The sequence below is a fragment of the Parambassis ranga genome, chromosome 12 (genome assembly GCF_900634625.1).
Source record: "Parambassis ranga chromosome 12, fParRan2.1, whole genome shotgun sequence".
In the NCBI taxonomy this organism is placed as follows: Eukaryota; Metazoa; Chordata; class Actinopteri; family Ambassidae; genus Parambassis; species Parambassis ranga.
The window spans coordinates 10,560,000-10,587,340 of NC_041032.1; the positions used below are offsets into that span (position 1 = coordinate 10,560,000).

Here is a 27,341-nt window from a genome sequence, read left to right on the forward strand (position 1 = left end):
ACAGTTGAAAGGATTACGCCATTATTACATGGCATTAGACTGTGTTTTAAATAAGTGAATAAACCATGTATGCCACCAAAACATTCATATTTTATCACAAGGCACTACAAAATGGGTTTTACCTTACTTCAGACCTACAATAAATGTGATAAATTACATTCACTTAGTTAGACAGGGCTTTGTTTTAGAGAAGTGTGTAAGGTATGGAGACAAATCACTTTATTACCCTATCTGAATTTTCATGCCACAGATTACATACACAGTGTTTGTTAATTTAAATGATAATCTTTTATGAAATTTGCACTTTGTTGTAACGTAGAGTGTATGAAACTCCTCAGTGAACTATATTTTATCTCCCACAATATACATCACCATGATGGATGTTACTGTAGCACATCTAGAGAGAGGGTGCAAAAGTATTTAAGGGACTAAAATTCTGGCCACAAATAAGAGCTCCAGTCTTTCTAACTCTGTATATTCACAGTCCACCATGAAGGGCGGTACTTCACCTCTCTATATTAAAGCACAACATCTGTCTTCTCTTTGACATTCTGCTTTCCTGTCAAAGTCTCAGTCCCCTCTGTTAACACACACATCCACATGCCTATGTACACAAGCAGACACACACACACCTTCCTATTCCCCAGTGCCGCTTCCTCACCTCTTTGGTGACGTTGTCTTGGACCAGGCTGTAAAGGGGCACGACGCGGCTGACTTCCAGCAAAACAGGGATGGGGGAAGGCGGCTCTCCATTCCTGCTGTTACCACTGCGGCCTCTCCCTGATACTCCTCCCATCATGGCCTGGTGATGGCACAGGTGGCAGCCAGCTGGACAGCTGCCCTTCTCCTCGCAGCGGATCTCCACGCCATTCACCATGTCATCAGACAACAGCTGGCTCTTCTGCAGGGCAGACAGGTAGCTGATGAAGGGAACTGACTTCAGCTCACGCCGTCCACCGCTTCCAACTCCCTGGTCTGTTGCCTCTGGACGGGGGGGGGGGGGGGGGGGGGGGGGGGGGGGGGGAGACGGAGATAAACATTAATAACAAAAATATTTGATTTCATTTTCGGAGAGAAAGAGGTGGTAGTGTGGCGTGTCACAACACCAGCCGCTTTCACTATTTTATGTTCTCTAATGAACAATCCCTTTTTTCTCTAATCCAGAATTGACAATAAAGTCCACAGTCGACCAGAGTGTCAGCATCTGGATTTACTTGCCGGGGGAGAAGCTAAAAAAAAACCAACAACAACAACTAATCCCTTACCACTAACAGCTTTTGTAGACACAGGAAGAAAGGGGTGTGTGACTGGCTTCTTCTCCTGAGTGTCAATTACTACTGTTTGATGTTCTCACTGGAGTTGTGGGGGGATTCTTTTACATCATTTCCACTTTAAGCGAGAAAATAACACAGCATGTGGACAGAAGAGCCAGTTACACAACCAGGGGAGAAGTAGGAGAGAGGAAACAGTAGAAATTGCTACTTGGTTGTTTGAATTGGAAGACACATCAGGCCACATGATACAGTGCAGTGACTCTGCCATCTGTGCTGATGTCACAGATGTGCTTTTACAAGAACCAGAGAGTGAAGAAAGGTTCTTTTTACAGACATGAGTGCACTGAGGTGTGATGCACCCACACTACATGAATGTTAACCTGCAAAATCAGTTTAAAACATAGTTAAGAAAGACCCCATCAGCCACAAAACATAATATAAGCACGGTTATATAGATGGAGCAATGACATTATTGGTGAATGCAGATAAAAATGGAGACCAATTATGGGTTAATATTTTAAATGGCTTATTTCCTGGTGGTGGTTTTAATGGCAGTGAAATCTAGCATTCCATCAATATTCACAAGAGCAAACAGGGAGTGCGAAAAAGAAAATAGCATACGAGCCAAAAAGAAACAACTGTGGATGTGTGCATGCGCAATTTCAACAATAAGTTCACCTGAAACACAAGTCGGGAATTCATTTTTTTAAACACAGAAGAAAAATAGTCACTCTCAACTCTTTTCCCAAGGAGATTCTTAAAACCCTAACAGTACCCACCATGGAGAACATGCAGCTATTAAACTGTGCCTCAAATTTCCCGAAAAAAAAAAGCATTAAGGACATGACCCTAATGTTCTCAGTGAAAGAGAACTATTTATGTATGACTTTGTGACTTTACTCACTCTATGCATCTGTATGACACTGGCAAGGAGCTGACAGGGTGGGTGGTGACTTCATGCACAATAGTATGTAAACATGCTCAAGGGATGGCCCAAGAGCCCAATTACATTCACTTCTTGAGGCAACACAGACACAGAAAAGAGCTGCTGTCACCAAGGACTCACAATAAATCCCTGTAGCTCAGGTTTGGCCGTGGATATAGCCATTACTTTCCTTCACTCTGGACTCCTTTCATGTCAGAGGTTACCACAGAAAAATAGCCCTTTATTCACCATTTAGCATCAGAGTAAGAAAGTAAAACTAATCTACAAAGATTTTGTTACACTTTATCTGATAAATCATTACTAAGTCAGCATCTACATATGTACCAGTGATCAGAGATATTAAAATAGACCACATGTGTTTGTGGTCTATCTTTTGAAGGAGAGGCCCATCAGCTTGCCTCTTTATAAACGGTGACAGCTCTTCGCTGCGCGGGATGAATGTGATGCTTATGCAACACTTGCCTGTCGTCGAACACAGTGAAGAGATAAATGAAAGTAAACTTAGCAGCCATTGATCTTGCACCGCCTTTGTTAATTAAAATGCCTTTGCGGACTGCTTGCAGCATGATTACTCATCAGGGACACATCCCCTTTGGCCAGGGTTATGTTGCCCATGTAGCAGCAAATGTATCAGGTGTCTTTTAAATTTAATACAGATGTTGTAAAGATATGGTTTCCACAGGTTGTAATATGTTTACACTAAAAAAAGCAACAACTGCACACAACTTTTAACAGAGAGTATCTCACTTTCTCAATACCACTTTTTAAGGGTGCTACTTGAAAATCTTCTAGTTGACTTACTCTGACATCTAGTGGTCACTCGCTATAATTACTGCCTAAAGTCTAAATACAGCGACATTTTCACATCTGGGACTCATTTGATACACTTGTACCCCATATCACTACTTAAGAGTTTATGGTAGAAGTCTATATTTAGCCAATAATAAACAAACTGAAGTAGTTATGAGAGAAAATGTTTACATGCAAAGCATCCAAAGAAAATGTGTAATAAACACTTTATTAAAACACAGTAAAAATACTTAGATCTTGATAAAATGTGGCCATGTGACAAGTGATAAATGAAGTGCACGCGGACCTTGAATGATTAAGGATGGTGTATCATCGGGACCATGGCATGGTCAGGACAGAGCTATGGCTCTGGGTCTGGACTGGCACAGCAGCCAATCAAAACAAACGCCGCGCTGAGTGTACGTTGTACGTATTGCGTAACACGTACTGTGGCTACGTAAAGCCGTCAACACTGCAGTCTTTCACTAGCAGCTGCAGTAGCAAGAGACAGCACGCCCAGCAAAGCTTCTGTACTTTCAACCAACAAACAGTGAAGAAAAGGTAACGATAATAAACGAAAATATGAAAATAGGAACGTTAAGACGAGCCGCATGTCTTATCACGAATGCACGTCCTTCAAACGGAGCCCTGTCACGTTGTTGAATAACACAGTCGCGTTGTGTCGGACGTTAACATTTGTTGTCTTGTGGAGAGGCCTGCGGTGCACTCATCGTTTGCAAGTCCGGTACTTTTAATGTCAACAAGCAATAAGAGATCACAATGGTTTGAGATGGCCACATATTTACATACAATACTGCTACTCGTTTGCTTTGCATGGCAGCACCACGGGTCTGTTAGCTCACTCTCAAGCCAGGAATTAGCTTACCTAGCTCCCTACCTATCAGCATAACCTTATGTTGTGGAAGCTGTATGTATTTTTCACAGTTTAAGATTAAATAAGACGTGACTTTATGTGAACTATATAACGACAGAGGGGGTGGGCAATGACCAAAAGCATAACGGTTTTTAGTGAAACATCATGATCTAAGGTTTACTAAACGAATGACATCAACAAAACAGAAGAAACCTGTAACATCATCAGTGATGCTGTGACAGCTGTTTTTAATCACCCTTAATTTCCTTGATTTCCTTTATTTAAGGTTTAAGAAAATGTATAGTTCCTATTGAGACTCAGTAAAAGTTGTTAAATGACATGGGTAACACCCGCAACAGTGACATTGCTAGCTTGCAGGTTGAGTTAGATGATGGCTGCAACTGGACTTTCAAAATAAAATACTGGCAAATGGAATGGAATAAAATGGGCCCTATCATTTTCCTGTTTGTCATGATGGTGACCTAGCTGCTTTAACAAAAAAAAAAAGAACTTGTATGATCAGCTAGACAGTTTTCACTTTATGTATTGTCTAGTTTAAGTTGCAAAAAACTCTACTTAGAATATATTGTGACACAATCATAGAAACAACATCTGCCTTGTGTTATCTGAATAGAAGGATAGTAATTTGTTTTTTTTCCCCCCTTTACTCTAGGAAAGAACGATAATGGCGGAAGCATCTTCCCCTCTAGACCCCGACCTAATGAGGGAGGTTCTTGAATGCCCTATCTGCCTGGAGACCTACAACCAGGACCAAATGAGGCCCAAACTCCTGCAGTGTGGTCACACAGTGTGCCGGCAGTGTCTGGAGAAGCTGTTGGCTAACACCATTAATGGTGTCCGCTGCCCGTTCTGTAGCAAGGTCTCCCGTATGAGTAGCATCTCCCAGCTGGCTGATAATCTCACCGTGCTCAAGATTCTGGATTGCACCATGTCCTGCAGTGCGGCTGCTGCTGCCCTAATGTGTAAGTCCTGCTGCAACCGCCTACCACGACAGTACTGCCATGACTGTGCAACAGTTCTCTGTGAACTCTGTAAAGAGGAGGGTCACTTACATCAAGGCCATACAGTCCAGCCTATAAGGGTGGCTGCTGAACAACGTCGTAAAGAGCTGGGTGGAAAGCTGGTGGGTCTACGCGATGTTATTGGAGAGATTCAAAAGAAAAAGACAGCAATTGAAAACATTTCCAAGTCCTTAAGACTTAAGTACCGGGCTGTCCAGCAAGACTATACTACAGCTGAGCTGCGTCTTCAGGAAGAGCTAAGCAAATCTCGGAGGATATTCACAGCCTCAATGGCAGAAGTAGAAAAGATCAATTCACAGGTCCTGGAGGATCAGATGTATCATCTTAACATCGCAGAGGTAAAAGTGGTGTCACGTTGTGATTATCTGACAATGCGAGTGAGGCAGAGTGACATTGCACTGCTAAAGGACGATGGTGGAAGCAGTGATGACGAGGAGCTAGATTTGAGGGGCAGTTTACCCAAAATGTTTCAGCTGCAAGAGCCAGAGCTGGTTAGAACAGAGCACTCTAAACCTTTAGTAGTAGGCCAATTGACCACTAACACTTATACTGTCAACACTGATGATGAGGAGAGTGGGCTAGAGGTTGCACTCGAGAGTGATATAGAAAGTGTAGCTGGGGCAGGAGGGGCTACAGGTGGTGCAGTGGGGGAGCCGTTGGATCTTTACCGAGACATTGACATGGTTTCAGCTGTAGAGGAGGCAGTATGTGGTTCGCCAGGCAGTTTTAAGTCAAAGTCCATGGATGCAGGAGGGGAATCACCTGGAACAGCAAGGGCAAGTTCAGGGCCGCCAGTCTGCCAGTTTGTAAAGAAAATGGGCTGCAAGGGAGCACAAGCTGGCACGTTCAATTTACCCGTCAGTATCTGCGTGACACCACAGGGAGAGGTACTGGTGGCAGATCGAGGCAACTACCGTGTCCAGATTTTTAATCGCAAAGGATTCCAGCGTGAAATCCGACGCAATTCCAGTAGCATTGACAACTTTGTCCTAAGCTTCCTTGGGGCTGACCTGCCAAACCTCATCCCCTTGTCTATTGCTGTGACTCACCAAGGCCTGATTGGCATCACTGACAACTATGATAACTCTGTTAAAGTCTATACTATGGATGGACACTGTGTGGCTTGCCACAAGAACCAACTAATAAAACCTTGGGGCATTGCTGCAATGCCATCAGGCCAATTTGTGGTGTCAGACGTCGAAGGCGGCAAGCTTTGGTGCCTAGCAGTAGACCGCAACGTAGGTGTGGTCAGCTACAACCGACTGTGCTCTGCTGTCCGGCCAAAGTTTGTGACATGTGATGCAGCTGGAACAGTCTACTTCACCCAGGGCCTGGCCTTGAACTTTGAGAAACGACACAATGAGCCTCACCTGGAGGGTGGCTTCTCTATCGGCTCTGTGGGAACCGATGGTCAGCTTGGCAAACAGCTCAGCCATTTCTTCTCAGAGACAGAGGACTTCCGCTGCATCACTGGCATGTGTGTGGATGCTAATGGTGATTTACTGGTTACAGACAGCGGCAGGAAAGAAATCCTCCAGTTTCCCAGAGAAGGTGGATTCAACATTCTAATCCAGGAGGGGCTGACGTGCCCCGTGGGAGTCGCCACAACCCAGAAAGGACAACTGCTTGTCCTAGATTGTTGGGACCACTGTGTCAAAGTCTACACATATATTCAGAGGAGGCATTCCTCCACTTCCTAGAACAACAGTCCCGCCTAATTGGCCACAAGCATGAGATGCTTAGTAAGTGCGTGTTAACAGGTCTGTAATGAAGTTTGGAAAAAGGAAGAAACACGTTACTATATTGTCACTTTAGTTTAGTCTCAGTCCAGACAATTCTCACTCCTGCTTTATTTTGGTTATTTAATAAATGTTTTTGTCAGTTCAGGTTCAGTTTAAAGCTCACTGGATTTTAATTTAATACCTCAAACTTAATCTGGTTATTTCAGTGGATGACAGCAGCAAAGCAGACCTTGCCACATATTTAGATCAAAGGGACTGGTGACTTGTCACTTAACAATAAGCAAAAGAAGCCATTGATGTAAGGCTACTAAGGCACAAAGTACAGATGATTTTCTTTCCTCTGGTATTGGCTGTTGAATCCTCCATTCAGCCTCACTGTGCCTGATGCATGGCTCTCACTGATTTGGCTCAGCTTTGCACAAGGAAAAAAAAATAATCTGGAGAAAAAAAAGCTGAAAAAAAACATGTATTACGTAATGTATTACTTACAAAATAAAGCATACTAAGGCTTTTGGCCTGTGAAGCACTTTATTATTGACACGTCACTGTTTCCAAGTGTTTGGTTTTCGTAGCACAGACTAACAATAATGTTGCTGAATGCAGCTGGCAGCTTTAAAGTTTACTGCACAGTTAGTAAATGAGAAAACAGTAACCAGCATCCATTGAATAGCATTCAGTAACATTTCAGGGAGCATTAAATGTATAATGTTTAGTTAGAGATCACAACTGGTGTATTAGGTGGAGGAAATATCTATAATAGTGAAAAACATTATTATTTAAATTAGCCTATTTATGTTAAGGGTACAGTACAGTCAGAGGTAGGGTTACAGTTTTTTTGTTTTGTAGAACGCATTATTATAAAGTAATTCAAACCACACATCTAAAAACACTATCACTATTATCTTTTTTTATTCATACAGTATTCTCAGTCACACGCCTTCATCTTGTTTGTTTAATCTACAGCCTCAGCGTTTCATATCAACAAAGCTAAACCGGTCTGTTATTTGCGTCTTGCTTCTCAGATCAACATCTGTTCATTAAGGACAGAGCAGAAATATCTAAAGACAAACAGGACCTGTTTTCTGGTTTGGAAGCTCAAATCATACAACCTTGTTTCCAACGTTAGCAAAGTGCTGTGTAAAGTGTGAGCAAAAATCACAAATTCAAAAATTGTACTAAGTGTCTTAGCTTTCTGGGAAACTAGGTTGTACAAGCATCTATCTTGTTGCCATTCCTTACCAGCTTCAGCACCCAGATGTCTATACTTTAAATAATGTTAACTAACTATGTTCAAACCTGACAATTATTCCAGGCATGCCATTGTTTCCTCACACCTGCCTTCTAGTATAAACTTTGTGGATCAGAGCTGGCAGGTGTTCAGAATAGTAATGCAAGGGTAATGAGTGAAAAACTGACTTAGCTTCACTGGGCTGGTTCCATCTTCCTGTATCCTCCTCAGGTTTTTTCATTGTTAGTCAACACTAAGCAACTTGCAAACCTGACTTCTCAAGTGTTGGTACATATGGTAACAACAGCCATGTATTTGTTTCTAGTGTGTTGACATAAAACTGGTCTCTATCAGTTTGTTCGTTAAAGGAGTAAAATACCAATAAAAGTCACTTTTAATCAAAAATATTTAGTGGCCTGAATATGGGGTATCAAGTTAATCATTGAAATTCCCTATATCAATTCTGTATGTAACATATTCTTGTTCATAAAAAAAGTAAATGTGCATCTTCCAGTCCTGGTTTGCTTATAACAGCAAATCTGACTCAGTTTCAGCCTTAATGAAAAGAAATAATTTCACAAAGCTGACCTTAATAACTCTGCACCTATGGCACTATTAAACTGCAACATACCAATATACATATCTGCAAATCAAACTGTATCGTAAACAATATGTGTTTTTAATATTTCTATGAAGAGATTAGGAAACAATAGAATGAAATTAAAGTATTAGGCCGTTTGTCACAGTCATGTCCATGTGCTTTTTACTTACTAAGTGATGCATTTTACTGTTATTAGGACAGCACTACTATGTTTTGGTTCAAGACTGTCAGCTGCATGCCATCAAATTCAGATTTTCAGTGCTACATTTAAATCAAGTGACCACTAGAAGTAGTTGTTACTAGGAAATATATTTTTTACAGTGACAGAAAAATGCAGAAAACGCTAGAAAAAAAACAAGTGTCCTTGTGTCAGTGTGGTGAACCTCAGAGTGTCTCACACCCTCTGAATATGTTTTCTTTTTCACATAGAGTTAATTGTTCACACTGCTGTTTTGTTTTATTTCATTATGAACCAAATGTCTGTGTCCTTTGGAGGCTGTGAATTTTACAATGTGTTGAACACATTACAGATATCTCTGTAGCAAATTAAATTCATGTTTGTATTGTTGATAATCTTGAGTGCAATAAACATTAATCGAACCAAACGGCTGCATTCTGACCAAATTTGTGCCATTCACATCATTAAGATTATGGTAGATGACAAAATAAAAACTTAAGGTTAACTTTAAATATGCTGCTTTACAGCACAAATAAACACACTTTCAGACACTAACTGAGGTAGACTCCTGACAAACAGCGCATTTTTTCTCAGGTCAAGACACACTAGGTTCCTTTAAGCCTTGGAATGCCGAGTATGACATGCTTCTTCCACCATGATGCATTTTTTCATTCATGTCATTTGACGTGATCAGGTGATTTTACTGATATGTATCCGCAAGGGTAGAAAGGAGATAAAGACCTTTACTTAACTCTTGTAATTATATTTTTTGGATCAATTATTACACTTACTTACAGACTCATAAACAGCTTGTTTCAATGTATGCTGCATAGTCCAGAGTTTGTTTTCAAAATGCCTCTCTGGCACACAGATCCTGTCCCTGCTATACATCTTGCCTGCTTTGAAAACAGATTTGTTATATCACTTCTCTTAAGAGGGTGTGGATGTTCAATCTTGGACCTCCTTGATCCAAAAATCCTATTTTCTTTTTTTTTGTCCTACAAGGTGAGCAAGCATGTACCCGGGAGCCAATCATCCACACACTGAAAAGGCTGGACTGAAAATTACTATTTTGGACCACAAATAAACAGGATTAAAAAAACACACACACACACACACTGGGACGCACACAGACACACACGCAACTTAAATGGAACAGTGCTGCAAGATGTTTTCTGGATGCTGTTAAGTCACAGTGATATTTAATTCTATTCATGCAGCTTATGCTGCCATTTAACTAGAGGGAGAATTAAGGGGGGGACAGAGTCGTTAAATATAACCCAGTTCAGTTTGTATTCAGACCCCTCCCCTTCCTGTTAATGCAAGACACTGCAGGAGAGGAGGAGGAGGGTATCATTTTAAACTAAAGTATATCACCATCAAATTTCCCCAATCAATGTGGAGACATTTATGCTTGTATTAAAAGCTTTATGAACCAGTATGGTTAATATGCATTAAATCTTCTCTAAACTACTTTGCATATATTTCAGGCAAACTGTAGTAAAACAATTGTCTAAATATTTATATATATATATTTAGTTGTATTTCTTTCCAGTTGTGGAGACTATTGCACTAAACCTGACAAAATGTTTCTGCCTGCCAAATCTCATCATAACTTATTACTATTATTACTGAAATAGTTTTTCTTTGTATTTGTGGGAGGTTGTTTTTGTGGTTTCCTCCTTGTATGCTTGTAAAATATAGAATTATACATTATACAAATTATGTAATATTGTGAAAAGTTGCATTTGAGGATGGTATCTCCATTAATGCCCCGACAGGAATAGATTTTTTTTTCCTCACTTGTCTGACCACTCACCTTTCTGGTACTGTAGCCAGAGCTGCTGCTGGGCCTTCTTGCTGGGGAAGTAGATGCTGCAGCTGAGCTCGGAGCCGTACAGAGCCTCAGACACGTAGTGGCTGCCATATTGCTGGAGAAACGCCAGCAGCTCTTCACGTGTGCTCTCCGCTGATAGTGTCTTAAGCACCTTGGAAAAACCTTTCAAGTCAAGAAGGAGACAGGTGAATACAGATTTTGTGTCCAGGAGGGTGAAGTGATTGTGAGGTTAAAATGTGCTTTTAGGTATAAACACCATTTAACTGCAACATTAAAACCATCTCCACAGGTTAGGTAGGTGGTGCACATCTAAATATCTGAAGGTTTCCTAGTAGAAAATCGCAGAGTATTACACTCGGAGTCAGACAGGGTGCTGGAAGAAGCATCACTCCTTGAATCATTTTGCATTGATCTAGTGGTTGATGTCGTATTGTTCAGACACTGACCTGTAGATAAGGTGATCGAGCTGAGCTTGACTTTATACAGATTGCTGCGTACTCTCCACTGTTGAACCATAGGGTAGCCCACCGCCTCACTGAACTGGGCATCACCTTATAAAGACAGGGAAACAACATTAAGGACAAACTGAAGACAAAAGACACCAGAATGACTATTTGAAGCAAATTTACAAACTTTGAAAAAGCTGAATTTCAAAGTAAATGAACAAATAAATAAAATCAATCATTTCATTTGTACAGTTTATTGCACATTCATTGTTACCCTTTATTGCCTTAACATCATTTATCATCACAGCCCACATCCCAGCTGCTCCTGGATCAATGGTGATATATAGTGCAGCTTGAACTCCAATTGGATTGCTGACATTAGAAGTGGGAGCAATCTGGCCTTTCTCTGCAATTCAATTACCAAACTTTCACACCAGTTTAGAAGTGAAGTCGCAAAACTGAAGAGCAAGAAGGACGGAAATAAATAAATAAATCAACTGCTTACAGGAAACCTTGATCCGGTGCCTGTGGAAAACCTTTTTACACCTGAGACCCTCATGCACGGTGAAAAAGGCCTGTTTAGTGTGTGTGAGAGTGTGTGTGTGTGAGAGAGTGTGTTTGAGTCCAATTTTGGTGAAAGTAGAACCTTAGTAAAATATCTCAGGGGTCAGTGAGGACCGAATGCCAATTTAGCTAATGGAGGGATTAGGAAGCAGAGGTGGAGGTGCAGGTTTGGAGCCAGATGTCTAAATGACTTTGTCCCCCAAAAGGCTGCAGTGAAAGAGGAAAAAAAATATAGGATAACAGGATAAAATGGAAGGTTAAATGTTACATTTCACGTGTGTGTGTGTGACTTACTGCACAGTTTGTGTAATGTTCTGTGCACTGCACTCTGAGATGCGGTATGTGGCATAAAAGAATAATCAAGGATCAGCCAATATCCAATTATATTATATTGAATGAATCTGCAAAATAGAAGCAACATACCAGCAACAGCATAGTGATGTCTGGCATGTTTCTATATAAAGCATGTTATCTTGGTGTTTGTATGGGGGAAAAAAAAGATAAAATGAGCTTAAGCTTCAGGCTTTTCACAGATGTAATGTAATAAAGATGAATGCAGGTGCTCTGTTTTCTCAGTTCAAAATTTAAGCCATGGACAGGATCACAGAAAGCTTTTTGTTTCACTTCCAGCAAAACGTGCAATGAATCAAACGGCTCTCAAAGAGGATACACACAGCAGAGGAAAACCTCCCTCGACATTCTCACCCGTGAGGAGCTGCAGGTTGGGCAGGGGCTCTGACAAGACCCCTCGACACTGCTCCTCAACCGGTAAGGGGATGACCATGAGACCATCGGCGAGCTGAGGAAAGTCCTTAATGAAGTTGTTGTCCCTAAGAGAGAAAGCAAGAACAGGGAATCGTACTTTTACTTTAACAGGTATCTGAAGAAATCGAAACAGTCAAGGGAGCAGCTACAAACTCTTGATAAAAACAACCCAACACAGTTCACAATACATTTCTGCTATCTTGGCATGTTCTAGCATCCTGGTGCAGAGACTGGGACATGGAGTCTGGAAACATTAACTCAAACAATCACTTCCATCCCAGCAGTAACAATTAATACACACCTTGGCATGAATATTAATGGCATGCATCATTGAAATTTAACAGCAATAGTATGGGTACAAGTCAAACCGTGTGCGTGTATACTTATAAATGTGTGTTTGTGTATGATGCTCTGGCAGCCTAATAAAGAAAACAGTTGTGTCCCCCAGCTTGAGGGCAGAAAAAAGAGCTGCAGGCATAGATAAGAACAGACCCCGTAGAATTTTTCTCTTTCTTTCTGCTGGAGATGATAAGAACATGAAAGGATGGTAACAAGAAAGAACAGTGAATTATGTGCAGTGGAAGATGAAGTCCCACTTTATGTACTGAACTATAGAACCATACAAAGTGCACATATAAACACACACAAGGCAGATAGGTTTGAATTAGCTCTAAACATGTTCACAAACACCCCCCCTCCCCATTCGGACATCCCTGATATACATCAGTGGATGTGCATCTTGTTAAATAAATAGTAGTAATAGTCCTACAAGCAGACAGATGCTGCTTCTTGGGCTCCAGTTTTGTTCAGCAGACAGACAGTTCTGGTTGAACTGTCAGGGATGCAGTTCATTTCCTGTCAAAGAGATGGGTAGTCCTGCTGCATTCTGAGAGCATAGCAAGAAGCAGCAACCTATTTCCCATAATCCACTTTTATGGGACCAAGTCTCTCAGCATAGACCTTACGCCATGGATACTCGGGGGGTGGAGTGAGGTGGGGACTATTTTTCATCCATTTTCTCCCTTTCTGTCTCCCTCTCTCTCTCTGCTTTCTTTAAGCACAAAGCCAGTTAGACGCAATCACGGCCTAAGTGTTACAATGGAGGGGTGGAAGGATGGAGTCAAGGGCAGAGGTGGAGAGGAAAGCGAGAGAGAAGAAGTGCTGTAAAAAGATTACCGTGGCTTATGCTCACAGTAAACATATTGATTGCTAAAGTAAATCACCCAGCTTCACACCACGGCTCAGAGAACCTTTAGAGGCGCGTGGACCAAGATGATATGTAGCTTTATAGATTTCCAAGCCTACATGTGGACTGTCCTTGACACCCTGAACGGAGTTCCTTTTCTTTGGCCACTTTGCTCACTTCATCCTTTCACTTTATGAGGTTGAGGGACATAATACAGCAGAAGAGAGGTAGGTTTCACGAGTTCCACCAAACAAACAAACATGAAAAGGCTAGTGCCTGGCGTCAAATCGTGAAATATCCTTCACCATTTTCTGCTTCATGAAACCTTTAAGGTCTCTAAAAGTGGATTATGGCAGATGCCACTTCCTGCAGAGTTTTAAATAGTGAGACAGCAAATTCAGAAAAGTCCAAATGTCACACTTCAAGATTTCACCTTTGGTGAGACCACAGTTTATTGTGTTTGTGGCAGAAATGGAACATTTATTGTGCTGATGGCTCATTACAAGAAGACCACTATTTTCAGTAATGACCCAAACAAGCTAATCTGGTTAACAAGATGAGCCAAGCTGCATGTCTCTGAAGACAGATCATTCCACACATATGGAAGCACAGCTAACTTATCACACCTAAACAAGAAAGATTCATTTGGCTTAACAAGCTTGAGTTTAACAAGCAGCAAATCTGGCTGAATTTCTTTTACTTTTACGTAATAATGACTTCTTAGGTAGACATAGTAATGTAAATGATGGCTCACTGATATTAATTAAACTGTATGGGATGCAGCCATGATTAATGCTTTTAGTTGCTGTACATTGTTGTTCCATTAAAACAGTTTGCCTGCAGAGCCTGAATTTTTCAGCCTTCGGTGGGTTATTTACATTAAAGTACTTTAATTCATTATCTACTCGCAGGAAGTGGTAGTAGCATTGACCCTTAACCTACGCAGTGTCCTAATTCATTAACGACCTGTTGCAGTCAGAAGGCTTGGTATAAATGATAAATCAGATGGTTTTCAGCCATTCTTACACAAATAAATGCATTTACAATGATGAAAACACGGCAACAAACTCTGCACTGGGAGCAGCTGGTACTCATAACGGTCATAGGACATTTCCTACCATCAAAAAAACATCATGGCTATGTAGCACAAAATGCAGCAGCTAGTGATCAGAGCAAACAACCATAATAAACAAAAATCACTGAATAAATTATGCACTTAATGAGCACTGATGATGGCTAACTCTTAGGTCTAAGAATAGCAAAGACTGCTGACAATTAAAGAATGAAGCCTTTATAAATTATTCGTATTAATTACAACTTACATACTACTAGTGAGATCCACTAATAGTATGTAAAATCATCTACAATGACATGCCAAATTATTCATGGCTGAGCTATTTGTCTCATTTTATCTCCAACAAATCTTATTTCTTATTTGAGACTTTACAATCTGTACTACTGCCCAGGAATCAAGCCATTATTTTACCAACCAAACAACACAAACATGTGCAGGCCTTACCAGTCTTAACAACCTCCCATACACCCGACCACATGTGAGTCTGTACTGTCTGGGTCGAAATACGGGCAGACTTTGTGTATTTACTCATGTATCATTCAGTACCCATGTGTGTTCATTAAGGGCAGTGGACACTGGGCTCCCTCCTGGCCAAACAGGCCTCCCATCCTACTCGGGTTCTGGAGTGGAAAACTCTTCCCATTTGAATGAGAATCTCCGAAACACAAACTCTCCCATCTAGTGTGTAATAAAATTACATCTGCTGGGATGAATACAAATATTTAAGGCAGGTTCATGCATATATATTAAAGCTCTCCCTCTCTCTCTCCATTTTCTGTGTTCAATCCAAGCATCTTAAAGATACATCTGATTATTAAAGCACAAACAGGCTCAGATCTCACATTCAAATAGTCTTTTTTGTATTACACAGGCTGTGTCAATGTCAGTATTTCCCCCTAGATGCTATGTAACAATTGTTTGCTGTTTGCTCAGCCTAGTCCCAAGGTAAGCCTTTCTGGTTTGCCTTTTGCATCCTGTATTCTTTCCATCTCTTATTCACTCTCCCTGCTCTCTCTCTCTGCCAAAACACAGGCATTCACAGTTGATAGGCAAAGTTAAGAGCTATATACAAGTCAATTTAGAAAAATGTTGTTGCTCCTCTCCATGACCCTCCAAAGGATAAGCGGGTATAACTGATGTATGTTTTTTTTGCCTCTGTGTATGTATGTGTGTTTGATTGTGCATCCATCTAAATTTATGGTAGGCATGAGAGCTTTCTACACTTAATTTCAGAGGCCTCTGTCTACGTCTGTGTGTTCAGGCATACGTTTGAGTATTTATCAGAGTTTGTGACTGCGTAACTGATATTGAGTGGTACTTATCTGAGTGTTGTTGGAGGTAATTGGCTCTTGTGCCATTTAGAGTGAACACCCGTGTAGAAACCTCATCCCCCACATCGCAGCACTGATCAGACACATTAAACCCCATTCACTACATCTTTACCGCACTGTCGTCCCACAACAATTCATTATCTCGGGCTGAAGACTCATCTTAACAACAATATGTGCTAATGGTGCTTTTCAATAGTGGCTTCATTTGGATGAAGTCACATCCATCAGCAGGCACCGTTCTTTTCCATTCATGCTGTCCAACAATTATGGCCCATCTACCAAATAGAGGGATACATGTTTTTTTTGTATGTGATCGACTCCTTTTCCATTGTCAGCATGTGTCTCTAGTGTGCCACTTTTAAAGCATCGCTGGAAAACAGTGTTTGCAAACAGCAAGAAAACAGCGTGACCAAACAACACCACTCCAACATTTTTACCACAGCCTCATAAACAGCTATAAGGGCAAAACAGCGTGTTCCAAGGCTGATCGAACCTGACTCCAAACAGCTCCTCTAGCAAACTGACGCACCTTTCCACTCATTTAGAAACTGCTGTGGTAGACTGATGCAAGCACTAACAAAGACTCACTAATTCCAGGGGAAAATGAGTATTGAATATACATGCAAATCCATGGTACAAAGCTTACAAAGGTGATTATCAGAGTCTCTGTCCTGGCTCAGCTGCTAATTGAGCATGTGTAACATTTTAAGGTCAAAGCTGAACATGGAAGTAACTCTTTAAAAATGCACAGGCATTCACAGCACACTGTTCAGATGGTAATTTCAAAGGCCATAGTTTGTTTGCCCTTCTAAATAAACAGTGTAAGAGTCAGCAATACACTGGATCTGTGTATCACATGCATGTTGAACTGTGTTGAAAGTAATCTTAAAGAGAAGAGTGTAAGGAAAATATTAGCACTTAATGGCAGGTTAAAGCTAAATACAGTATTTCCATTCCAAATTGTAGCATATTACTAGACTGAAATTATCCTGTCACACTTTATTGACAACTCAACTTGTAACTCTGGAAAACACACTTTGTGTCAACTATTACAATCCATAACTACCTGTATGGCAGGAAGATGTGGACAACACACAATCATAAACTTTACCACTAGAGGCTGCTCTGTCTCTGTGTCAAAGAAAAGGCTAACAGTTTAAGTCCATGTGTATATACCATGTGTGCATTGTATGTGTTCAAGGCTGGAGATTTTTACTTTGAAGTGTGGGAGAAAAACATAAAGCAAGCTCCCCCAAGACAGCGAACAGTTGCACCCAGTATAATTATAGTGTGGCAACAGTGTAGAAAAGCGCAGGGATCTCATGTGTTATGTGTTTGTTTGACAGGAATGCTGGATGTTACGGGTCAGCCGGGCACAGAGCTGGAGTTCAGAGGAGAGGGACGTCAGAATGTGTCGATAGGAAGTGACTGCGGTTCTGACTGAGGTGGAAAAGATTACTTCTCCTTTGCGGACGGTGCACCCTGAGAGGAGGAGGTTGAAGAGTCAGGACATGGCAGAGTGATGGCCAGTTTACTACAGAGAAAGGAGAGACAGAGAAGGTGGACTTGGAAACCCTTTGGGTGCCAGTGTAGTACAGATAGGTGCCAGGATGGGGTTTGATGTCAGAGTCATGTGGGGCTGCAACATAATGGGGGAGCTGAAAGAGTGTCAAGAATACCAGGAGAGAGGAGAAAACACTTTTGTTTGACATATCAAGGAAGAGAATGTCTTTTAAGCCTGACAAAAGAAATACTTTTTAAAGTAATCTTTTACAGTGAAAAGGAGGCCTTCCAGGATGCACCTCACCGGCTCTCTGAGTTTGACATTTTGACAAGACAGTCTACCAAAAACACTTACACAGCTTTTGTCAGAGAAGCATGCTGATGGTAAAAGATCTTTCCTTGATTTACCCAAATTGAAAATAAAAAAAGATAAACCACATGGAGCACCTACAATACATATTCTACGATGACAAAAAAAACACTCTCCAAAGGGTTTGGTTTTAAAATATATCATGATGGAGCTGCAACTGGATAAAATTAGGCATAGTCATGCAGTATGCATTCATCAGAGGTCTCCTCCCAATCTGCTGCATACACAAAAAGGAAATGGCAGAAAATGTGACATCCAGTACGACACAGCGTGTTTGTAATTTCTATGGCTGCCATGCTGTTTGGATTCATCCTTAAATGGGATAATTACCCTGTGTTTGAAAGAGAACTGTGCAACAAAAGGCAGAGCAGAAAAAAACAAGTTCTTTTTCAAAACGGTTGTGTCTTTCACAAAATATATAAACCAACAGGAAATTATGCAAAAAAGACCACTGCAGAATCATTTTGACTTTTTTTTTTATCTTCCACTATTGGCAACTGCAAACGTTATATGCTAACACCTATCTGACTACTGTGTTTGACAATTGTCAGTCAAACAGTAGAAGAAATTAAACACCAAAACACTTTCTTCCTTCTGAAGAAAAAGGGTTGCAGACATGGTGGAGGTGTCATAGTCCAATCCAAAATTCCCCGTACTTTGCCTATCTTTATATTCTTTTAAAGACACACTGTAAAAAAAGAAGAAGTTTCAAACTCTCTCAGTTCTCCTTTAGTTTCCATCACAATACTCTACATACTCTACACTAATCTGCTGACGATGGGTGTTCGCTGACAGTTAAGAAAGAGTGAGGAGGTTTCAAATGAAGACATATGCATTCATTTCTAAATGAACACAGCTGAATTATACATCATATAACCTCTGAATTAAAGATTTAATGTGTCCTCTTGCAGTATCAATCAATCCAACTGGCTCCTTTCCTGTCGTTTTTCTATCACATACTTCAAAAAATGTTGCCACATTTGCCCTTGAGAGCCACCCACCAATTTGTTGAACTACACAATCAAAGATTTATGAGTGCTGGGTGTGTAGCCAATCCAACTGCGTGTAATATGCTGTAATATCTGTTATTTGAATAAACGCCTGGTGTGAGATGAGTTGTAACAGCGATAAAGCACCCAGGGCACAAACCCTGGGTGAGGAATTACTAAGGGGCAGCATCCCAAAAAAAAGATAATTTGTTATGTAATAAAATAACCAGAGATCTTTACCTTGAGAGTTGTGTTACAATCTCTTATTACAACAACTGCAGCCACAGCTCAGTTGATAAATGATTCCATTGAGAGGAGGAGATCTGGTGACTTGTCATGGCCAATATTGATTAGACTTGGGAGGTGATGCTGTGAATGGAACAGCTTCTAATGGAGAGTGTGTTGTGTAGGTGTCAGGTGTGCACGAGTGACTTTGTGCACATGTAAGCTTCAGGGTAGCTAATACATACAGTATGATGGAGAGATGCTGAATAAGACGATAGTGTTGTTGTAATGATACATTACTCATTGTTTTTGTCAGTCTCTCACTCTCCATCCTCTTTAGTCGCACACTCATACACAGAAACACACACACATAACCACTCACCCTCACTTTCATTCCACAGGGTCCAATATACAATGGAAACACAATGTGAGTGTGCATAGACTTTTTTTGTACCTTGATATCTCTGTTGGCCTGCCTAAGGAAATTGTGGAAATGAACTCTGGTGGCCAAGAGCATTACCATAGAGATGAAGCTTGGTAATGCAGAGTGAGGGGCCATGCAGGCCAGCTAGCTGTGGAACTGATTAGAGCCATAGCTTTTTCTACTTCTTTTTTTTTATTATTCCACTTGCACTTTCTCAGTTGCTACAAACCTCCTCCATTTGTGTCCACCCATCCGTCTCTCTCCATCTCCCCTTCTAGCCTTTTTACTCTCTCTCTCTTATTCACTCAAACACAGACACCACAGTTTTACACGACAGCCTAAGCAGCAGTTAAAAATTCTGTTCCTGACAGATTCTCATGGCATCACCCTGAAAGAAAAGACAGAGCCGTACTTCCGAGCATTTGATTACAAAATACAACAGAAGGTTATCTTTTCTTACTTGGCACTACAATGAAGCAGCAGAGCAGTTTGGGCATTTTTTTCTTTTTCTTTTTTTTTGACAAAAAAGACAATTTAACAGGCAAAGACACAACAAAATTCTCCATTTTCTGTCCTTTTGATAAAGACCAGACTAGCACGTCAAATTTTACGCTGCCAGAATGGTGACTGCAGCCTGAGACGTTCACAACAGGGAGTCAGTGCTCAGTTAAACAAGCATAGAGGCTGAAACTACCTCAGATAAAAGACTTTGATGCACATGTTTGTTTCTGTGTGTGTGTGTGTCGTTCCATACAAGCATCCATTACTTTAGCCGAGAGCCTTCATCTATTGAAAGATAGACCACTTTTATGAAGGCCTGCTATATTTTTGCGATATACTGATACATAAAAAGCAACACAAAGGACTTTTAAGAGTTCCATCGCAATTTTCTCTCAGTCCTATCATCTTGTATTTGATGAGCAGTAATTGGCCAACACAGCCATGCAGTCTTTGCATTTTAATGTATAATTACAAGGTAATATGAGTGACATGAAGATGTGATTAAGTATTATTATATTATCTGGTATTCTGTCTGAGTGTGATATATAACTGAAGCAGAGCTGTGTTTTTTCGTAGTAACCATCTTGAAAGACGGGCTCTGAAAATCACATCACAGGGCTGGTAATTAACTTCTCTACAGTGTGGCCTTGCAAAAATAAGTGTGGGCGATTACTCAACGTAGCAAATCTCATATAGTTAAATAAAACTGAAAAATGGCATGAAACTGGCATCTATTTATGTATTGATATTTATGAATAATTTATGACAAGTAAGGCAACAATCCTGGGAAAGCAGGGCGGAGTGATGATGGGCTGAGAGAGGGATGAGGACGGGGGGGCAAGTTAAGACAGATGGTCGTCCAGAGGGGATACAAAATTACACAAAGTGTTGCCACCCCGCACATCACTGCTAAGGCGCTAGTTCATTAATCAATACTTAAAACATCTAATTCCAGCCCTGCTCCACAAATTACTCCAAATGTGGCGCAGCTGAACTGTTTTGGAGGCATTGTGAGGAGGTAACTCGAATTTGATGCTGTATGTTTTAATTCTTTTCACCTTCTAGTTTACTATTGATTCGCTGGCTGCTGCGCGTGCAAGTCATTTTATCATTCTAGCACCCATGCGCAAATGCATCACCAGCTAAGCTAATTACACTCTCTCTCTCTCTCTCTCACACACACACACACACATGTTTCTGGTGGCTCCTACAGCTTTATTTATGTAAAATGCATAACTTTCTCAAGGTTAAGCTTCTTAAAAGCTGGAGAGTAAATTCACAAAAGAAATTGAGTATGCTGTCAAATGAAGATGCTACCTAATCAATGAAAAATAAACTTTAATTTTCATGATAAATTAGCTGCTCAGCTGAACATGACCTCCACCTCTGAGTGGTGAATTTCTGTCCATATCTGAACTCTGTGTGATTTAGGGCCACATCAGTACCGTATGGCAAAAAGGCAGCCGGTACGTACGCTCATATTCACACCTATGGCTAAATTTAGGGTTGTCTAACCTAATTAACCTGACCTGCATGTCATTGGTCAGTGGGAGGAAAGCAGCACACCCAGAAATATCCTGCAGCACACAAAATTATGGCTTAGATAAGTTCAGAGCTGTCTGCAATGCCAAAAAAAGATAAAGAAAAAGAGAAAAAAATCTCCTTCCTATTCTTATCACTGCTTGTTTCACTGCAACTGCTGAACAGCTGAATTACTGTAAGTGACAATGACTGAAAACAAAGCCGGCATCTGCAATATGTTTAATGTGTCCTGGCATACATCCAGCAGTCACAGAACAGTCAAAGTCAAGTTTTAGACTCTCATTAGTAGGACACTATAATAGAACTCTTTCTGGGAAACAATGCTCTGAAAAACTTTTCATTACATAAACCAATACAACAAGCTGTAAAGTTGGAGACGTCTTCTTCCTCACAGTTCAGCATGCTTATAAGAAGCTTAGTTTTTGCATACATGCCCTTAAACTTTTGCTCAGCTTTGCACTTTTGATTTACATTTTATTCTTTACATTTATTTTCCTATCCAATGCCTGTCTCAACTCTTATCGCTGCCTCTACCAATCCACCTCTCTCTCTCCCACTTTTTTCCAGACAGCAGGTAGTCAGCTAAGCCTTTCTGACATTAGCTGATATTAGGCTGGGGTCTATAAGGTCCTGCCTTTCCATCTGAGTTATTGAGGACAGAGTGTGAGCCTTGGGTAATGATCATGCTCACATGTGCATGAGCACTGACTCACGCAGGCAAACACGTACCCACACAATGGTAAACACAAACCCACACAAATGTTTGCGCAAATGTTACGCAAAGCCTGTGCAATCTCAAACATGCTCACCTTATGTTTACTCAGCCACAAAGACACAGGAACCACTGAGGATTTTAGCATTCTCCTCAAACATGCACTTATTCCTCCTCTAGGGCACCAATGTATGAATAACAGGAAATCAGCTGTAGGACAGAATAGTTGTGGTTGGTAAAGTTCGGTTGTTTCTGTCAGGGTTTAGCATGTAATTTAAATCCATGATGTCAAAGTTCCTCTGGCATTAAACCTACTTTGCACTATTAAACCGACTGTGACGCCCACAGGGTCTAACTGGTTGCTACGGTGCTGTTGTGTTTGGATTGCAGGTGTCCATCGGGGTGGAGCTAAATTGATCAGTAAGGCAGAGCAGCATTCAAGAAGGCAAAACAGAGAGCAGCCATGAGGGATGACCAAAAACTTTCAAGAAGGTGTTTTGTGGGCAGACACTTTTTAGGCCTTCTATAATGAAACTCAGCAGCCCCTTCCTAGACTCCAAGCCCCAGCTAAAGATTAGATAACACTGATGGCAGCAGGAGGGTTATCTCTAAAAAAACTCTCCACGGAGCCACAGAGATTGTTACAGGCTACAAGTGTTTTCACAGGTTAAGTGGTAACAATAATCTGACCTCCATGTATAAAAATAGCAGAGGGGCACTTTAAACTTCACCCACTAGAGTGACGTGATGCGCCTGATGTGTAACAAACTGTGGCAGCATTAAAAAAAGCCAAAAAAATTACACTGATTTAAACAATAGGGTTAGTCTCCATCTTGCCCGTCCTCTTCTATCCCACACGTTCACATGCAGAGGAAGAAAAAAAAGAAAAAAGGTAAATTCAATATTGGGAGCCAAAAGAGCAGACTACATGATTTAGGAAGAGAATTAAGAAGCTTCTCATCAACCTGCAGCTTAACCCTTAACCCCAACAGTCTGCCTCACTGTCTCATGGCTACTCATTATGTGGGAAGAAATTGCCTTATAATGTTTGTTGACTCAACTCCCCAGTAGAAGCTACCTTGTGTGCACCAAGGAGATAATTACTGAAAATTACAGAGGAATGTGGAAATGCAGCCGTGTTTATGCCTGCGAGCCTTGTGGGCTCTCAGATTCACAAATTATTCATGTTGTGGCGTCGTCTCAGTTCGAGAGGTATGTGGCAATGAGAAGTTAGTGCCTATCAAAAGGGGTTTTTGTCTCTTTTCTTATCCTCGCTGTATTTTTTTTTCTCCTTTCTGTAAAAAGCATCAGAGTGACAAGGGTGGCAGCATCACCTTCACAAAGAAGGTGAAAATTTCTTTTTTCTACTGCCTTTTAACGCTGCTTCGGATTCGTCACAAGCCGAACTTCTAACAGCCATCAGTGCAGTGCATTCATGCTGTGCTTAAAAGGATGGGAAAGATCTATCAAAAGATGAACGTATGAGCTTGAACTTAGACTAATTTTTTGAGAGTGTTGTGTGTGATAAAATATTTATCCTGAGTGACTTACGATATCTTACTTGACAGCTTTCAACTTTACATAACCCAGATGTGATTGACATGTGTATGCGGATAATCGAGACAGGACCAGGGTTACTAAGGTTCTCTTTTATTGCAGCTGGATTTAGGCCTCTGTGTTAATACTTTGAAAAGCCATGTGCAGTCTTGCTATCAGCTCTGATCATGTGGTGATTGTTGGAAAAAAAGGTGTTTTCTAGGTGTGATCGGGAGTGTGAAATCTGAAATGCAGGCAAAGATGACGTGTGCTGCTGCTGCTGCTTCTCACCACAGCTGCTCGTTAAGCTGAGGACACACTACACAGTTTTTTGCCTGGTTTTACCCACGATTCCCTGTTGGGCAAAGTCTGCACCAGTCTGCACTAGTTAGGGAGACAGTCGTCATGTGTAGTCGGCACTAACATCTGTTAGTGTGTGAGGGGGAACAGGCTCAACCTGACCTCAGTGGCAGTCAGAGAGGTTTGAATTTCTGGACGCAGTGGGGTAGTGTGAACTGATCTCCAACCCAACTGCAAACATGTATTGCCAACAGTCAATGAAAAGAGAGGGTGAGATACAGGAAACAGCATCAGAAGATGACTGGAAGTAGTGGGATTATCAAAACAACGATCGACTCCTCCACTACTTGACCCAAACTCGGTTTCTCTTCCTGATGTTTTTTTTCCCAAGCAGATAGCTGCTCAGACAACAGAAGCAGCCATCTTTAGTTGGTTTGACAAATCATGTAGTCTGTGATGCCTCATCAGGAGCAGTTGTTAAGTGTCTGACCCCCATCATGTCCTCCTAGTCTTTTCAAAATCTGTTAAGACTTTGAAAGTCATGTATTGTGTCCCCAGCCGTACGTGGTGTTGCTGTTTGTTTTTTCTGTCTAGCAGGCTCTGCATGGGGCATGTAATGCAGACCACTGTCTGTACTTATGCATATCAGGTTCAGGGAGATTTTCTTGATCAGTTAAAAGGTATAAATTCACCTAAACCTGCATTGACCAGCCTATCCCGTTTGTTCCTCCAATGCATGCCTCAAACTGATGAAGTGAATACTACCTGTCTTCCAGTTGTGCCTGGTCTAGTAAATCTGCCACATTACCATACAGTGCACATCAAAAATGTATCCTTGAAGACAGAGAGAAGACTTGCTCCATGTGTGCATGGCTATATACCTGTTTATGGGATGTATAAATAGGTCCTCATACACAAAAAGGTCAGGAAAATGACAGGAGGGAATTTTCAAGTGGCTAAAAAAAATGTAGCTGTTTGCCCTCATGTGGCCTTTGAATTTGTAAAACATCAGTAGTTCTTTTCCTGTTATGGATGGGCTAATGGACTTAACCCTTATTATTAACCTAATTAAAATCCTTCCACTGTCAGTTTACTGGAAGTTGGTTTTAATTACAATACATACGAATTCTCAGTTGGATGGATCCATATCTTTCATACATAACAACACTGCAGTGCGATCCATTTGTAATGAGTATTTTCCCAGCCATAACATCCACGTTGATTCATGTAACTTTATCAAACAAGCGCACACTTCCATGACATTGTATTATTCTTTAATTTCATAACTGGTATGCGCAAAAATTCCTTCCTCTGGCTTAACTTAACAGGGTGTGCAAAGTGAGATCAATTTAAAACAAATGCATGCAAAACAACGATAAATCACGATGCAGTATTTCATATTAAAACACTACCTGTGAAGCTGTGTTTCAACTTATATAATTCATCTCCATCAGCTAATATTTCATTTTGAGCTGCTGATGCAGGAGGACAGGGCGTTATGTGTGTGTGCGAGGGAGAGAAGGAGATAGAGAGACAGAGAGAGGAAATCAGTAGACGGTGGAGGTGAGAAAAATAAAGAAGGGTGGAGGAATGTGGAATGAGACTGCATCTGCATATCAAAGATGGTGTGGCAGAGAGTGGAGACAATGATGAGAATAAGAACTGTAACATGTTCTCTATAAATATATAGAGTGTGAAGTAGAATCTCAAGGGAGTAAGTCATTCAGAAGACAAGGCTATCATTCTTTTGACAAACGACACAGTGGATTTGATAAGCAGAATAAGTACTTTAGTGAGATGACATGCCCTAATACACATGTTTAATTAGAGGCACTGGGAGTCATGTATTATACTCCTGTGTGCTTAGCTTGTCTGCTTAGACTCAGAATAAGGAACAGAAAAATAGGACTTTACAATACTACTATGGAAATACCAAGTGCATATAAACAAACAAGTTTTTCCAACCCTCACTTTAATGTTGAAGGACTCAGAGAATAACTTTTTGCTTCTTCTTTTTCCCCCCCGATCGTCCTCTCCAAAAACGGTTGAACTGTGTCGAGTAGGCCGGTCTGTATAAATGCTTTTTGTGCTTCATTTCAGTCGTACTCTACACCTAAGGACATGTGCGTTATTTATCGAAACAGGCACAGCAGCCTGGAGGTGCACTTTGGCTGTCATCTGCATGTAATCAGCCAAGTGTGCCTTTAACTGCAGGGAACCAGATAAGTGCGGCTGAGTATGCTTCTTGCAATTAGCATGGAAATTTTTCTAGCTTCCAGGAGCAGGTGCAAATTGCACAGGTGTAATAAAGTGAAGGTGGGAAAGAGAAAATTTAATTCGGAGTATTTTTGTAGAAATCTCTGAGCAGACAAAGTGCACCTTTTCTTCATGGTAAGATAAATAATCACAATATCCAACCGATTTTTAACGTCAGAAAGAGCTGTGGCTGAGTGGTCATTTAACTTGATGTTCAGTGGCTGAAAATGCCCTTTTGATAAGGTACTTAGTGTATTTGACTGCAGTAACCTTGAAAGCGAAGAGAAACTCCATCATTTACAAATGTTTCTATAAATATTATTAAGCCTTTCACACTTTTATAAAACACCAACAGCTGAGTTATGTTTTGTATTTTTCTACCTTCTGTTCTTTTAGCAGATATATAAATGTTTAGTTCACTTTATTGTCTCCCTGCTTGTTTCCATGTCAAAGTGTCTTTGTCTTTTTTATCCCTTTCAATGATTACTATGTTAGACTTAGGCAAATAGACTCAGGATTCATTTACTCACATTATTAATAGTCATTTCTGCAATTAAAGGTCCAACCAAAATCAATAATACCACTTTTTTCATGTTTGTATAGATATATACAGTGCACGTTTCTTTGCTTGTCTATGTCTCTTGTAGCCTCGGAGCTTCAAGGGCTGGACAATATTGTCATTTGTATAACCTCACGAGAGCCCTGGCTTGAGTGTAAACCTCTGTACTTCCCATAGTTTGATCTAACCCACTTTGTAGAGCTGGAGCCAGAGGACCCACTGTGCTCCCTACAGCTCGAGGGCAAAAGGGATCAAGACCAAGTCTCGTTCCCCCAGTTTAACATCCCCAACATGTGCCTTTGTCTTATCTGCCAACCTGAAACCCTGTTTAGTGAGGCAGTTCCCAGTTCACTTCTTGAAGCTGTGATTCTTTCACTATAGGCTGCACATGTCAATCATTCCAACGCATTTTGGAAAAGCTGAAAATTAAAAAATCTTTTTTGCTCGCAGCTTTTTGAGGTGATATTTGTGTCGAGAGTCACACACACACACACACCAGTGCACACAGATGCAGAGAGCGTTTCATCAACCTTTGCTGTATGTTC

At 40.9% G+C, this 27,341-nt stretch overlaps 2 protein-coding genes across 2 annotated transcripts in view; one reads left to right on the forward strand and one right to left on the reverse strand.

Moving 5' to 3' along the window:
* Positions 1-27,341, reverse strand: part of astn2 (astrotactin 2) — a 201,545-nt gene that overhangs the window by 39,677 nt on the left and 134,527 nt on the right. Inside the window, exons 14-17 of the mRNA XM_028418196.1 lie at positions 12,228-12,352; positions 10,959-11,063; positions 10,495-10,674; positions 662-984 (exon numbers count right to left, since the gene is read on the reverse strand). Coding sequence (XP_028273997.1) covers positions 662-984; positions 10,495-10,674; positions 10,959-11,063; positions 12,228-12,352 — 733 coding nt within the window. The remainder of the gene's footprint in view (positions 1-661; positions 985-10,494; positions 10,675-10,958; positions 11,064-12,227; positions 12,353-27,341) is intronic.
* Positions 3,465-9,092, forward strand: trim32 (tripartite motif containing 32). The gene is made up of 2 exons (XM_028418197.1): positions 3,465-3,570; positions 4,557-9,092. Exon 2 carries the CDS (start codon positions 4,569-4,571, stop codon positions 6,624-6,626), a length of 2,058 nt encoding a protein of 685 aa, XP_028273998.1. The 5' UTR covers positions 3,465-3,570; positions 4,557-4,568; the 3' UTR covers positions 6,627-9,092.